General features: G+C 52.9%; 1 protein-coding gene across 10 annotated transcripts in view; it reads left to right on the top strand.

Moving 5' to 3' along the window:
• ARMC9 (armadillo repeat containing 9) overlaps window positions 1-16,554 on the top strand; it is a 150,180-nt gene that overhangs the window by 129,808 nt on the left and 3,818 nt on the right. For all 10 annotated transcript variants that reach the window (XR_006205754.1, XM_042950474.1, XM_042950480.1 and 7 more), the window contains 2 exons: window positions 3,162-3,286; window positions 7,879-7,993. Coding sequence is in view for 9 of the 10 variants with exons in the window: in XM_042950474.1 (XP_042806408.1) it covers window positions 3,162-3,286; window positions 7,879-7,993 (240 nt within the window). In the remaining variant the exon portion in view is untranslated. The remainder of the gene's footprint in view (window positions 1-3,161; window positions 3,287-7,878; window positions 7,994-16,554) is intronic.

Consider the following 16,554-nt stretch of genomic DNA (forward strand, 5'->3'; position numbering starts at 1 on the left):
GTAGTGTATCAGTATTCCCTGATTGTCCCAAGAATGTCATTGATATCTAAGAGCTTTGGTGTTTGCTTTTTGGATCCGGAATACAGCCAAGAGTCAGCTCCTAGTAAATCTGGCTTATAATATATTTTTGAACGGAAGTGATAGTGGGAACTAAGAAAATTTCATCGTGCTTTTAACGTGGGAGAGAGGACACCAAATGATCATCTTTAAAATTTTTAAGATTATCTTTGGGGCACCTGGGTGGCTCCGTCGGTTGAGCATCCGACTCTTGATTTCAGCTCAAGGTCGTGATCCCGGGGTCCCAATGTACATAATCCCGATGTGCTGGGTCAGTCGGTGGTGGCAGAGGCAAGGTGCTCCCTCCGGTCAACTCTCAGGATCTTTCGTCAAAGATTACGTGACTCCGTTCAGCCAGTCGGCTCTGATAACCTAGTATGGCCAAGAGCATATATCGAGAATCTCAGTGATCTTGGGGACCCCTGACAATATGTACTGCACACATTGGGGATACAACTCCCTCTGGAGTCAGTAATCGCACTGCTAGGATTTTATGCTGAGAAGTAATCAGCTATTCACAGCTCTGTGTACCAGGTATTTATTGCAGTGTTATTCATGAGGAAAAATCTAAATGCCCAAAGCGGAAGGCTGTTTACGTAAATTACATATCCACACAAAATGGTATTGAAAATAATGTTTTAGAAGAATATTTCATACATGGGGAGAGCCTCACAATATATTGCTAAGTGAAAAAGCAAATCATAAAACTGGGTGGATCCAGCCTGCCAGCCTCTTACAGTGATCACAGGTTGTATTTTTTAAAGTATATATTTGCAATTTGTTTGTTTTTATTCATTTTGAGAGAGAGAGTGTGTGTGCGTGCACACACACACACACACACACGCACGCACGCACAAGTGGGGCTGAGGTGGAGAGAGAGAAAAAATCCCAAGCGACACAGAGCTCAATCTCACGAACCGTGAGATCATGACCTGAGCCAAAATCAAGAGTTGGCCCCGACTGAGCCATCCAGGCGCCCCTATATTTGAATTTAAGATATCAAATGTTAATAGTGGTTGTGTCTAGGTACTGGGAGGGCAAACCATGATTAACTGGTTTTTTAATCAAGAAAAGAAAGACTGAAAACAAAAAGACAGTCACTCTGCACAATTCAAGACCCTCTGTCACCCCAGCGTCAGATGTGTGCCCCCCAGCCCTCCCTCAGCACCCCCGCCCCCAGCCTCACCCCTCCATGGATTATGGATCCCTCTCCTCCTGTCACTGTCCAAACTCAGCCATCATTTAACACCTCCTTTGCTCCACCTTCAACCTCCCTTCCTGCTGCTTTCCTTCCCCCAGGCCTTTCTGGTCCCCAAGTGCCCTCCCCAGGTCCTCTCTGGCTGCCTCCCTGCCCCCTCCCCCCCTTTCATAGTCCGCAGCGTCTGGCAGTGACTTCAGGTTACTGCTGCCACGGCCACCGGTGACCTTGCAGTTTCCAGCCTCAGGGGACGCTCAGCATCTCTCGAGGTTGCCGCTGCTGACCACATTCCTGGTCACTCACCCACCCCCACATCCCACTGCCTTGTCGGCTTGGTCCCCAAATCACCCCTCTTCCTCCTAAAATGCCCCGTTTCCGGTCCCCACCCATCCTGCTTGTGCTGGGGTCTCCATTACATCCTGCAGACACAAAATCCCATTCCATTGTAGACTTGCCCCAGGTGCTAGGTATGTCCCGCAGCACCCTGAGTCTGCGCTTCCTAGGGGAACACCACCGTCCCCTCAGCCCCCTGCTTCAGGGAATGGCGTTAACACCCCCAAACACCTGAGCCAGCCTTCCCTCTCCCAGCCCTGGCCCTTCCCCTCTGCCCTCCTGAGCCATCTCTTCTCCCCCAGTGGTTCTCCCTGCCACGGTCCACCGTCCGTCACCCCAGAATGAGGTTTCTAGCACGTCATCATGGGATGTCATTTCTGTGACTCCTGTGTCCCTTAGGGATCAAATCTAATCAAACCCTGGCTGACAGGGTCCTTCTCAGTTGACCCCCCACCTTGACCCTGGGCCTTGAAGCTCTTCCCCAGGACACCCTGTCCCCTCCAGCCTGCATTTTTTTTTCCCTTTGGTGGTGCCTTAAATATTTCTGTAACAATGCAGCATAAGTATATACTTTTTTTTTCTTTTTCTTTTTTTTTGCCTCTCCATCTGCCTCCTGGTGTTACTTCCCCGGTGGAAAAATTTCTCCCCTTTGGCCCCAGGCAGTCCTGACTCAGAGTTCAGGACTGGCTGAATGCCACACACACACACACACACACAGCCTTTCCTGCCCCTCCGGGCAACTTAACGTCTACTTGTCTTTGCTACTGGAACTGACATTCGAGAACAGCCATCTCACAGGGCCCACCCTTAGGAAAAACACCCTGTACTTGCCATGGTGTGCCTCCCACCAAGCCCTTGCTGGGCAGGTGGCTAGCAGCTCCTTGTTGAGGACCGTGCCCACCTGGAGAGCCTCCCCTGGGATCTGTTGTCAAGTCTGAACGGAGAGCCGGCCTACTTCCCACCACCTCTCTGGCGGGGGGATCCCTGGCTCCCACGCCTGGCTGGGGGTCCCGACAGGTGTCTGCCGGGTGAATGCGTCTGCCTGGGCCGGCTCCACCGCCCCGGGTGCCGTCAGGCGATGTAGGCACACTTAGGTGTTGACATAGAGCGAGCTCTCCCTGGTCCCGGGCCTGTCCAGCTCTTGTCATGGCTGACGTGACACATCATGTCTCTTCTGATGGCATTCGTCCGTTTGCAAATCTGCTTCATCCTCTGAGGAAAAACCAGAAGCTGGGTGCCTTCAACGGTTTGGTTGAAATGCCCTGCTCCCACGTCCCCCAAAGCCAAAAGATGCAACTGTGTGTCGGACAGATACTATATATCAGTGTGCATTTATAGGAGCTAAGAGGGTACATTCTAGTTTCCGCCAATACCTTTAAAAAAAAAACCTCATATCTGCTTAACTATGTGTTAAGCATATCATATCTGATAGCTATCATATGTATTAGATATCCATTTAACAAAGGAACTTCGGGGGCTCCCGCTCCCTGTCTTTGTTTCTGGCGTCTCACGGTTGGCAGCAAATTCCTCCTGGCTACCTGTATTTACTGCTGTGTTTCATTCTTCCCTCCAGGCCGGAAGACCATCCCGTTCCTCCCCAGATGGCCCAACGTGCGGGAAATGGCAGCCTCCCGTCCCTGACAAGCGCCCCCCGTCCAGAGCACCAGGGGGGTGAGGCTGGTGCTTCGGGGCCTTCACGTAAGAACAGAACGCCGGTGGCGTGGGGACCGGGCAGCAGCAGCCACACACCGGGAGAGGCCTCGTGCTCACACCCTGGTCTCGGCCTGGTCCCGAGGCCCGCTGACCCTCAGCCACGCGGCCACACCTGCCCGTGGCCTGTTCCTCCAGACCCCCTTCTGTCGCAGCATAGTGAGCACTGCCGACGTCTGCAAGCGAGTAGCGCGACACTTGTGCTGGGGAAAGCTGCGTTCGACGTGAGCTTTCCGAGTAGTCACGTCTCAGAAGGCGATGTCGATTCATGACCGAGGCTTTGGCACCTCAGACTTTGCGTGAGGCGCGCGGCCGCGTGTTCGAAGGCTGGCCTGAGACAGAAATGTGTGAGCAGGGGCACACGCGTGGATAAAAAGTATTTTTTTTTTTAGATGCCAGAAAAAATATATATGCTTTGAATCGGATATGTACGAAAGGTTTTATTTTGTTTTGTTTTTTTAATTTTCAAGAGGAAATTAAAAGGATATGAGCAGGCCAGATAAGACTGTAATCTCCATTCAAACGGGAAAAACAACAGAGGAGCAGGTCAGATTCCAGTATGAGAAACATCTGAGAACTTTTATAATCTGCTCACAATTGGATTCGAACGCTGCTAAGCCCCGGTTCAGAGCGGTAGGCTGGTCACAGAGCCGGAGGAAAGCCAGGTTGTTGGAGAGTCTGGGGGAGGGTCTCCTGGTTAGGGACAGTTTTAGAGGTTTTGCCACCTTAGATCATGTGTTATTTTACATGTTTTGTTAGAGCTGTAAACGTTAATGTGCCCTCGCTGAAAGCTGACTAGCTCCACCATTTGTCCAGAGATTTCTGCTGCCAGGGTGGAGGTTTTAGGTGGTCTAACCACTTTTGCCAGTTTCACCTAAGGCCCTTTGAGTTAAAAACGATTTCAAGTTCAGCCTGGACTTCTGAAAAGTTGCATTTAGGGCCGTTTATTTATCAGGTACGTCCTTGTTTTACCAAAGTGACCACCAGGGTGGCCCTCTGTCTTGCACTGATTATCAGTATGGTCCTGGATTTTGGAAGGATTTAGCATGTGTTCCATGTAGGATGGAGGCGTTCGAGGCCCCCGTGGATGGAGTAGCTGCGTGGCCGCTGACGATACTGCTGGAGATGTTGATGTCATTGTGATTTTCAAACACAATTCCTTTAGCCCTGACAAAGTCGAGGCCCTGGCAAATCCCGGTTCCTCACATGAAAACAGTGGGCAGCCACCAGGGGACCCAGCCTGGGTGATCAGCACGGTCCCCAGTGCCTCCCCCTGGGGAGGCAGCAGCCCCTCCACATGGGCCACCTGGAGCCAGGACAGCCGCTTGGCCGGAGTTAGCTCTGATCGCTGAGACCATGTCTCCCATGTTCCACGTGCCCCCTTCTCCTACCTGCTCCTCTCTGCTTAGGCCTGGCTGGGACCCAGGACCCCCACCCTACTCATCAACTCCCCTCCTGCCTCAGTGGGTTCCAGAACTAACCACCCTCACTCCATGGGCCAGAAACCGGCCACAGGAACCATTCTCCCCTGCCCTGCACGGCCTGCTGTCAGCCTCAGGGCAGCACCCCTAAATCTCTCTTAACAATCCTTTTCCTTGACCGAGGGTCTCCCGTGGGAAGCCAAGCCTCCGCCGGGTTAGTGGCTCTCCCTGGGTCATTTAGGGAGCCTTTAGGGAGCATTTGTGGTGTAGATTCTGTTCTTCCTTCTGCCGTCTTCCGGGCTTGCCCAGCTGCAGCCACCCCAGGACCGATGTCCCGGGACCACTGGTCCGCTCCCTCGGTTGGTCTTGTCGCCACCGTCCCTCCCTCTTCTCACCCAGCCTCTGTGTGAGGACGACTGGCAAGCAGCCTTGGGTTTATGTGCTTAGAATGCACATAACCAGGGGCCCCTGGGTGGCTCAGTCAGATAAGCATCTGACTCTGATCTCAGTGCAGGTCTTGATCTCAGGGTTGTGAGTTCAAGCCCCATGTTGGGCTCCACACTGAGCATGAAGCCTGCTTAAGTAAAAACAAAAACAAAAGCCAAAAACAAGAACACACATGAGCAGTGTTGAGACTGGTTCTGAGGCTGCATCTGGGTCAGCAGATCAGAGGGCTAGAGAGGGAGACCACACTGGTGGGCTGGGTGGCCACCCTGGCCCTCGTTGTCTTCTGTGTAACTCCTTTCCTGTCAGAAGCCTGATTTGACTTCCTCTGGACCCCTCCGTCCATATAGTCCTGCTTCTCCGGCCCTTTCTCCTGCTTCCGTGCTCTGGCTCACTTTGTCCACCCCCCCCCCCCACACGCCCCCAGCCCGATCTGGCCTCGCCCAGCTACTCCTCAGAGGCCCCTCACACATGACTTGCTGCTAAGCCTGGCCTCCTGGCCTTCACTCATACTGGGAATTGATGCCACACCTCCGACCCAGCGGGAACCCGCCACGGTGGCCTCCAGCGCGTTAGCCCAGGAAGCCCCTTCAAACCTCTGCATTCAGTCGATGCTAAAGGTGAAAACTCATGATGGGGAACCTGTGGAATCCTCCAACCGCTCGATCAGCTGACCGCAGGGCCAGAAAGTACATTTCTTTTTAGGCAAAGGGACTGGCTCCACAGAGCCAACAGGAAATAGTTCCCAAAGGAAAAAGCCAAGAATGTGACTTAGAATTTTGTTATGACATTGGCCTGGGGGGAATTTATTCTCATTCCCCCTCAACCAAGGCTATCTCAGATATCAAAGTCGCATACCTTGTCAGTGGCCTCAAGTGAAAATGCCCAGCCTGGTCTGAAATGGATCCACAGGCGGGAAAACAGTACTTCATCCCAGGAAGCCTCTGGTGCACGCACACAGCTGCTGGTGTCCCCCAGTCCCCAGCTTTCAGTGGATCTGTCCTTCTGTGGTGGGAGTTCTGAACGCCTACGTGGTGACATTCAGTGGAGGGAGTGGGAAGGGGTGTAGGGGATGACTATTATTTGGTGACAGGACCAAAAAGACCTCAGAGGGTCTCAGGACAGCTCAGCTTAGTTCCTCCTCCCTCCTGCCAGGGGGCTTTCCCACCCCCCCCCAACCTGTCCCTCCACCCACTCCCACCTGGGAAAGCTCCTGATCCTGGGGGACTACCCACCCTTGGGCGCCATCTTGGTGGCACCATTAACTGGGATGGGATTTTCTGTGTAGCCCAGCACACAGCTGTATGTGGTTCCACTCAATTATTTCTTCATACACCTAAAGTCTGTGTCCCGGGCTATATTATAAGCTTGTAGAGCAGAGAGCACAGCAGGCCAGTTGTCCACTGGAGAACAGATCAGAGAAGGCTGAATTTCCGGGTCCAGTCCCAGCTTTAAGTGGAGACTGTCCTGGCGGGCTGTAAATAATGCCACCCATTGGGCTCCACACCAGAAACAGATTCCCTGTTTGGGTCAAAAGATAGTTACCTGGAAGTCAAAGCTGTGTCCCTTGCTATGCGTTTGAGGAAACCTGCAAAGAAGATTGTTTATATTGAAGATAAAGTAGAGGCCACGTTGCAAAGGTACCAGGGACATTTTTAAATGAAAGGGCTCGGGGCTCCTGGGTGGCTCAGTCGGTTAAGCATCCAGCTGTTGATCTCGGCTCAGGTCATGATCTCACAGTTCGTGAGTTCGGCCTCCCCCTGGGGCTCCGTGCTGATGATGCAGAGGCTGCTTGGGATTGTTTTTCCTTCTCTCTGCCCCTCCCCCACTTGTGTGTGCTCACTTTCGCTCGCTCTCTCTGTGTCTCTCTCAAAATGGATAAAACTTTAAATGGAAGGGCCGGAAGGAGCTTGGACTAAGGACATAGCAAATCTGGACTCTGTCACAGAATTGCTTTCACGGTGGTGTGAAGCCCTTTGGCCGTAGAACAAGAAGAAAAGTGGGGCCGGAGAAGAAGGGGTTCATATCATTTGAAACACAGAATAGGTCCCTCCCCGGGCCCTCAGGAGAGCTCCCCGGCAGTGTCGTCTGGGACTTCTCGGTCATTTCCCTGTGAAGGTCTCCAGGGTGACCCAGGCAGCCTGCTCCTTGTCCATGATGTCAGCACAAACACTGCTGGCTGGGAATTAGGGCAGTGCCTGCCCCTGTGGGTGGACTGGGGGATTCGGGCCTGAAGGGTCCTGGGGTAGCTCAGGGGGAAGAGGGCCCCACCTCTGGGGTTGCCGAATCCGGCAAATAAAAGTACAGGACACCCAGCTGAATTGGAATTTCAGACAAACAACAAATACTTTTTTACCGTGCCTCCATGCTCCTCTGCATTGGCACCAAGCAGCGACCGAGGGAGACAGTTCCACGTTTGTCGGCTTTTCCCTGAGAGACAGAGGGGGGGCCAGGAGAAGCAACGGGGCCAAAGGTCTGTGGTTCCCTGTGCTGCGTGTGTATCCAGCCAGAGCGCTCGCGCTGCGCCCCCAGGTTGTAAGCACGCCGAGCGGCCGCCTGGAGACTTCTCGGGCTGCACACAAGCGAACAAGTCCTCCCCGGTGGGCTCCAGGGAGCTGTCAGGGGCTCGCGTGGGCATGTGCTGTTCTTGGCTTTGGGGCCCAGCCCAGTAAGGAGCATCCTCAAAGAGTCCACTGAACTCTCTCTCCTCCCCAGCCTCCACGGTGGACATCAAACCGGGAGAATGGTTGCCAGCGGGACATCAGGGAGAGGTTCGTCTGCCCTCGGCGGGGGACCCCAGCCAGGCCCTAGGCGGTGGAGACACCACCAGGTAGGGACGGGGAGGTGTCCTGGGAGGGCTCCTCTGTGGTCCAGGCTCTGACTCTGACAGCGCAGGAGCGTTTCACTGGGGCCCGAAGCACCCTACGGAGATACCCAGGGGCTTGTGGCCACCACACCTGTTAACCTCAGAGCCCACGGGGAGGCACCTGCCACCTGAGAATTATCGCTTGTCAGACCGGAAGGAAAGGAGACTCATAAACCTACCCAAGGGACTAGTTTTAAGAACTGCAAGCTGAACGTGTTTGTGAGGATGTGTGATTTGGGGTAACTTGTGAACAGTGTCCTATCTTAGCGGTTTGCTTTTGGAGAAGATAGGATGGATGGGAGAAAGATGGAGAACGAGGTTAGTGAAATGGTTTCGCTCAGATGTCACCTTCCTATAAAGTTTTTTTTTTAATGTTTATTTTTGAGAGACAGAGAGAGAGAACACAAGCAGGGGAGGGGCAGAGAGGGAGTGAGACACAGAATCCAAAGCAGGCTTCAGGCTCCGAGCTGTCAGCACAGAGCCTGACGCGGGGCTCGAACCCACGAACCGTGAGATCATGACCTGAGCCAAAGTCGGACGCTTAACCGACTGAGCCTCCCAGGTGCCCTCCGGACCTTCCTAAAATAGACACAGGATCCCACACAGAATACAAAGGTGTTTTCTCTTCCTCTGCACCAAATGAGTACAGACTGGCCTTTGATGCGTCACTTGGGGTTCTTTAGAATGGAGAAAGTCTGGGGCTCTAAGCCTCTTCTTTCAGATCTCAGGGAGCTTGCTCAGGGAGAGGGGCCTAGCCCTGGTCTCAGCCTATCCGCCCGGCACCCCGGCTGCCCCCACCGCGTGGCCGGGTGGACGCGGTGTAATTTCAGGATGGAGAAGCCAGCCTTCTGCACTAAAACACTGGCCTAGAACCGTGTTTAACATGACTACACCCTTGGAGTCTCTGATTTAGAGGAACTTTGCCATGGTGACCGGTCAGGCCTTCTGTGCCCCCACCTTTCTATAGAATTGGGAAGTATTTCCACGACTGCGTCAGCAGCGAGCAGGCCCGCACCCCAGCTGTGGTCACGGCTGACCTTGGCCCGGTCTGGAGTTCCTTGAGCGGCAGAGCCTTGCGGAGCCACAGACTCCAGACCCCTGAGGCGCGAAGCCTCCCCCACGCCCTGCAGACGCTTCCCCCTGGCAGTGTAGAGGGTCAGAGGAACCAGCCTGCTGGCTGCCCTCCCCGTACCCAGGCCCCCGCTGCCCTTCCTGCAGGCTCCCGCAGATGGAAGTCACACACACAGGAGTCCCCGCTGAGCTCTGGAGGCTGCAGGGACACCTGGAGCGGCCTCTGCCCCCAGAGCAGGCAGACGGCCTAGCAGAGCCACGCACACGGTCTGAGAAGGCAGGCAGCGAGAGGGTGCTGCGGCCCATCCCCCTTTCTGGGTGGGCGGCACCCCAGCACCTTCCGTTCCCACCACTGCGGGCAGAGATTGCGGCCAGGCACGGGGTAGAAGGGAAGTCAGGGTTTCCAGAGGCAGCAGGGCTGCTTGGGGTGGAGCCAGAGGAGTTTGGGGGCTGCACTGGGGTGGGGGCCAGTCCCGTCAAAGGCTGTAAAAGATGGCAGAGGCTGGGGGCCGTGGGGGGCCTTGGGGGCCAAGCATCTGGTCTCCTCCGGCTCAGCCCCTGACCAGCCGGGGACCCAGGGACCCACCTCCCCGATCTGGGGCTCCTCCCCTCTCTCAGAGTGGCCGAAGGCGTGCTCCCGCAGGCTGGTCCACAGCTCAGGGATTCTCTGACTCTTGGCACCTCCGCGAGGTGGGGGCCCCAGAATGAGAAAGCTCAGAGGGGTAAGCCAGAGGCTGGCGGGGCCCCCTGCCATGCCAGCCCCCTGCTCTCAGGCCCGGACCAGATCCCACATCTCGGCCAGACCAAACCTGCTGTCCTGGGGCTAGAGCCGTTTCTTCTCTCTTCCTGTAAAGGCAGAATTCATTGCTGAGACTTACCAGTGGGGATAATCCTCTCTCTCCAGAATAAGTGTTTTCTTGTTTTCTTTTTAATGTTTATTTATTTATTTTGAGAGAGAGAGAGCGCGCGCACAAGTGGGGGGAGGGGGAGAGAGAGAATCCCAAGCAGGCTCCATGCTGTCAGCGCAGAGCCCAACATGGGGCTCGAACCCATGCACCCTGAGATCAGGACCTGAGCTGAAATCAAGAGTCTGACGTTTAACCGACTGAGCCACCCAGGCACGCCCAGAATAAGTGTTTTCATAGTTGGCAGGGGACCCCACAGGCTCTCCTAAGAAACCTTCCCCCTGGTTACACTAAGTGGGCTGACCCAGTTGGCCCTCCAAGCTCCTCTTGGGCACAAATGCCCCGTTGGGGTTAAATCCATGGGTGCTCCCACCTTAACGTGAATCCTGCTCTTACTTTAAGCCCGGGGAAAGGGAGTATTCTGTCTGAGGAAGAGGAGGAAGGAAAGAGGGAGAAGGATACAGTTGGGCCACCCACCTCCCTCTCCACTGGCTATGTGACCCCTGCCAGCAACATTCTCCCCCCACCCCTGGCCTCCACTTCACCGGCTGCCCCAGGTCTCAGCTAAGCACCCCATCCTCCTTCCTGACCCCAAAGGCCAGTCACGCAGCCATGTTCCCTTGCACAGGGGCACAGAGCACTGCGGTCACTTGGTCCATGGCTCTAGGGGGTCTGCCCCTGTGTTTGCACCTGGCCCGGAGCAGGCTCTCAAAATATTTGTTGGATGAATCAGCTAAAAGAGAGAGTGAGTGGCTCTCTGCATGGCTTGATGGGGGACATTTGTCCCTCTGCTTCCCCCAGCCCCTCTCTCTTAGTCCTTAGAGTGAGGACAGCCTCTTGCCCAGAAGACAGGCCACGGGGTGGGCCCCGCTTGGCTGCTGGTATCCCTGGAAAGCTCTGGAGCTGTGGTTTGGGGCAAACGGTAGATTAAACCATACTCTCATGGCTTAGCCCCAGATTGGAGGCGGTTTAAAGATCACTGAGGCTCCAGTTCCATTCTAGTGGCTTCCAGCCACTAGTCTGACCATGAAACTGGCTTCCTGGAAGCCAGGGAGTCAACGGTTCAGACCTTGTGATCCTACTGTCTCCCTCCCCCTCCCCCATGCCAAGGGGTTCCTGTTCTGTTTTCTGTCTGCTTCATAGAATCCCTAGTATTGAGTAGTTGGGGAAGATACTGTTAACCAAGCCGGCACATGGTCCATGCAGAGAGGAGCCCAGCTGGACCGACCGGGAGGCATTTGCCTGGACGGTGCCTCCCTGTGGCCCAATGATGGGCGGAGGGAACAGGCTCCTCAGGTCGGAGCGCTCGCTCCTGCACAGATGCCCCCTACCCCCTGCCCAGGCCAAGATCCAAAGACAACGGTGTCAAAGTTCCTGTCCCGCCACAGACAGGAAACGACTCTTCTGCAAGTATTATGGCTTTTAGAAAATAAAGAAGAAAGAAATTCTGCATGTGTTTACATACATGCTTTATCCCCCTCACGTGTGTCCCCAAATGTGGCATATGGGGTAGCTCATGACAGCACTATGATGCATCCAGCTAAAAGAAACTAGAAACTAGGAACCAGGAAGTCAGGGGAATGAGGACAGGAGCCCCGCGTGTCCATGTGCAGACATGGTGGGCGACCTTCTGGATCTGCCTTCATCTGCTGTGTCCTCCCCCCGCACCCCTCTCTGGGTTCTGTTAGTGGATAGATGAAATATCTTGAATCCTGATGGGCAGAGTCCACTAAGGGGACCCCCAAGCACTGTCGTTTGTGCCTTAATGGCCTCTTGAATAATTGCCTGTCTTGCAGGACACCTGCAATTTACATATGTAGTGAGGTTTTCCTTTTCCCTCTACTACCCAGCACCATTATCCCTGCGGCAACTTAGTTTTCCTAAGTCATAGGTGACTGCCATCCTGAATTTCCTTTCCGCGTGCTTTTCCTGCTCTACCCTAATCCTGCCTCATCTCCTACCAAACCATCACCATTTCCTGGCTCTGGCTCCTTGCTGCTCAGAGCTCAGGTCACCGTTCAGAGGTGCTGGGGGCCTGGAGGCCAAGCTGACCTCTACCTCTGCCTCCCTCGGTGTCCTTCCCAGAGGGCCTTGATGCCATCCCCCATGCCGAGGTCGGGGACGGTGGCCAGCATCCTCAGTCAACACCACCACCCCCTGCAGCAGCCCGCATTGTGGTTTGGGCTCTGCTGAGGGCCACCTTCTCCAATGCTGGAGAAGGAGCCAGAAGGAGCCCCTTGTCTGCGGGTGCTCTTTTCCCAAACAACACTACCGTGGCCAAACAAAGGTTGTGTCCTAGGGCAGAGAGGAGGCTGGCTTTGACGGTGTATTAGTCAGGGTTTTCCAGAGAAAGAGAACCAACAGGATGTGTGTGTGGGGTGGGGGGTCAGTTATTTTAAGGAGTTGGCTTGCATGATTGCAGAGGCTTGGCAAATCCAAAATCCACAGGGTAGGCCAGCAGGCTGGAGACCCAGGGAAGAGTTGCAGTTGGAGTGCAAAGGCAGTCTGCCGGCACAGTTCCTTCCCGCTCAGGGGAGCTCAGACTTTGTCTATTTGTGCCTTCAACTGATTGGATGAGGCCCACTCCCCACTAGGGAGAGCAATCTGCTCAAAGTCGGCCTATTTAAGTGTTAATCTCATCCAAAAAAAACACCCGCACAGAAATATCCAGAATAATGTTTGGCCAAATATTTAGGCACCATGGCCCAGCAAAGTTGGCACATAAAGTCAACCGATACATAAGAGTTTTTTCATACACATTGCCAAATTGTTCTCCAAAGGGACAGGACCCTTTTCTGGTTGCTCTGGGGTTGGGAGGTTATATACAGACTTCTAGCTCTGTTACCCAGACCTTTCTCTCCCTTCACTTCTTGCCAACTCATCTCAGCGTCCCCCCTTCCCTGCCACCTGACCTTGCCGCCCATTGGCTCTGAGGCCCCATGCAGTGAAGCTGGCCAGCCCTCCTGGGCTTGCACAGCTCGCTCCTTCAAATCTGGCCTCCCTGTCCCATGACATCCCCAGGTAACCCACAGCTAACCCTGTGCCAGGAAGAGCTGCCAGTGTTCGCCGAGTCACTTTTTTTAGTTTCTCTTAGTCGCTCCTTCTTAAAATGTAGTAGGGCTACAGTTTTAAATGGTCAAGATGGTCATTTTTATGTTATGTACGTGTTATCACAATTTAAAAATAATTAACCGCTATAACAGTACCGAAGATATCAAAATTAGAATAGCAAAATAGGAAAAAAAATCATTTGAACCAAATAATATTTTCAAAAAACAACAAACACACACCTCAGGGTACCAGGGTAGCTTAGTCAGTAGAGCGCGCGACTCGTGATCTCGGAGTCACGGGTTCGAGCCCCACGTTGGGCATAGAGCTCACTTAAAAAAAAAAAAACAAAAAGTAAACCACCTCACTAAACCACATAAAAATCGTCTTTATATGTGCAAGAAAAGCATCATCAGTGTGACTCATTTCATTATTTTATCTTTGTGCTCTGGTCAAACTGCCCTACTTCTCTGTGAACTTCCTAAGAGCAGAAATTTGGTCTCGTTGACCTTTGATCTCCAGGGCCTGGAACAGTTTTTTGCACACGTGTGCATTATCAATGAATGAAAGAAAAGCAAAATGTTAGGGAAAGGCATGATATATTCCAGTAGATCCATCGGATGAAATATATATATATATTATAAACATATAATATTTATATAAAAATCCTCCATTATAAATAATAGTGGAGGCTACTCAGAAGTCTAGAGAGCAGGTGGAATGAGGGTCATAAGAACAGGGAAGTATCGGGGCCCTGGGTGTCGGTAAACTTCCATCTCTTAATTTCAGCTCAGATCATGATCTCGTAGTTTATGAGATCGAGCTTCACATCGGGCTCCGTGCCGACAGCTGGGAGCCTGGAGCCTGCTTGGGATTCTCTCCCTCCCTCTCTCTGCCCCTCCCCCACTCATGCATGTTCTCTCCCCCAAAATAAATAAAAATAAACATTTTTAAAAATTAGAAGAATAGGGGCGCCTGGGTGGCTCAGTCAGTTAAGCGTCCGACTTCAGCTCAGGTCACGATCTTGAGGTCCGTGAGTCCGAGCCCTGCGTCGGGCTCTGGGCTGATAGCTCAGAGCCTGGAGCCTGCTTCCGATTCTGTGTCTCCCTCTCTCTCTGCCCCTCCCCCATTCATGCTCTGTCTCTCTCTGTCTCAAAAATAAATAAACGTTAGAAAAAAAAATTAGAAGAATATAGAGCAGCATGTAAATATGAATACAAGTATGTGAAAACGCAAATGCGTGTAAAAGGTACAACGTGGAAAATATTCAGGGAAATACTATTATAAATGATATAAAAAGATAATTTCTTCTTAAAGAAAAAAAAGTCATGGGGGCACAGGGCTGGCTCAGTCAGTAGAACACGTGACTCTTTGTCTCAGGGTCGGGAGTTCCAGCCCCGTGCTGGGGCATGGAGCTTACTTCACGGACGTATGTACACACATACGTATACATACATTTTTTTAAACAAAGAAAAAATCATTTTAAACTTTAATAAAATACTGTAGGGCTAAACCTCCCTATCCTTTCCAATCTGGTATCAAAGATGTATTGCCCAAAGTATGGGCAGTTTTTATGCCAGACTTGTCCTAAATTTGAATTTGGAAATTTTCCAGATGTTTAAGTTTTATTTTTCTAATGATTAGAGTAAAATAGTCTCGATGTAGAAAAAAAAAAAAAAAGGAAAGAAAAAAGAAAGAAAAAAAAGAGGGGCATATAGAAATATAGAAGTGAACCCAAAAATTCCAGTTTCCTCCCAAGGCCCACTCCCCAAGAGCCAGAACCCCAAGTTATGGGGCCCACGATGGGGCTCAGGACACAACCTCCCTTGCAGAATCATCACAGCTGCCCTCCATTTTACAGGTGGGGAAACTGAGGCTCCCCAGATGTCAGCAAACTTGCTTGCATTGCAATGCACAGCAAACCGTGCACCAACTCTGTGAAGCCCGTAGACTAAGGCACCCACTTAGGGAAGGAACACGGACCTGCCATTTACGGGGCATGCGCCAGGCTGGCAGCTGGGCTGATGCTTACATTAGCTCGTTCAGTGGCTATGACAACCCTGGGTGACAGCCTGGGACTCCGGTCTTCAGAGTTATAGTCAGGAAAATGGGCACATAGGCAGCAAGGGCCCCAGAAGTCAAGGAGGGAGCAGCGTGGATCCAGCTCAGTGACAGCCAGACAGCAAAGCACTGGGCGGGGGAGTCCCCAACTCCAGCTGGGTGACTGGGAGGTCACAGAGCCACGATCTCACTCCCAGGATTTCTCGTCCAACAGCACCGAGTTTCAGTGGCTGCAGGTGCTGGAGGAAAGGAAGGCCCTGGTTCCAAGTCAGGTCCACTGTCTCTGTGAGGCTGCTCCCCGGGGCTGGGAGGCAGATAGCATCTGGACAACAGCTGGCTGTAAGATCCCACTGGGCTCAAATCTTGGCCTCGCAACCTGCTTGTTATGTGTGTGACCTTGGAAAGTTCACAAACTTGGGGCCTCAGTTTCTACATCTGAAAACCGGGGCAGTACTGCCTGCCCCACAGGATCATTTGGGGGCTCAATGTCACCTTCCCAGCACGGCCTTCCCTGGCCACCACGTCTAAAATTAGTTTCCTATTGCTGCTGTAACAGGTGACCACAGAGTTAGTGACCTGAACACCACAAATGTACCACCTTACAGTTCAGTGGGTTAGAAGTCCGACAGGGCTCTCACTGGGCTGGAATCGAGGCATACACAGGATACACTGTTTCCCCGAGTTCTATGGGAGAATCTCTTTTCTGCCTTTTCTGGCTTCTAGAGCCCTCCTGCCCTCCTTGGCTGGCGGCCCCTTCCGCCATCTTCAAAGCCGGCAGCCTTGCATCTCTGTCTTTCTTCCGTGGTCATACCTATTTCTCTGTGTTCTTCTGCCTCCCTCTCCCACTTTTAAGGACGCTGCGGTTTCCCGGGGCTCGCCCTGATAATCTAGGATAATCTCCCTAGTTTAAAGTCAGCAGATTAGCAACCTCGATTCCACTGCAGCCTTAATTCCCCTTTGTCAGAAAAGGCTCCAGGGAGGAGGACATGGACAGAATGGGGGGCCATTACCCTGCTGGCCACACCTTCCCTGGCCACCCTCTCACTTCAACACTCTCAAGCTCCCTGTCCCCCTTCTCTGCTTCATCCCCTCCTTGGCGTTTATTCCTTTTTTAAAAAAAATTTTTTTTAATGTTTATTTATTTTTGAGAGTGAGAGAGAGACAAAGTGTGAGAGGGGGAGGGGCAGAAAGAGAGGGAGACACAGAATCGGAAGCAGGCTCCAGGCTCTGATCGGTCAGCACAGAGCCCGACGCGGGGCTCGAACTCACGGATCGTGAGATCATGACCTGAGCTGAAGACGGATGACCAACCGACTGAGCCACCCAGGCGCCCCAGCATTTATTCCTTTTTTTTATTATCTCCCTCCTCCCCTAGAATATGAGCTCCATGGGGGCAGGGATGTATGCCTCCGGGTGCCCGGCTCTACCCCACCCCTACCC

Source organism: Panthera leo, chromosome C1, assembly GCF_018350215.1.
Source record: "Panthera leo isolate Ple1 chromosome C1, P.leo_Ple1_pat1.1, whole genome shotgun sequence".
NCBI classification, from domain to species: Eukaryota; Metazoa; Chordata; class Mammalia; order Carnivora; family Felidae; genus Panthera; species Panthera leo.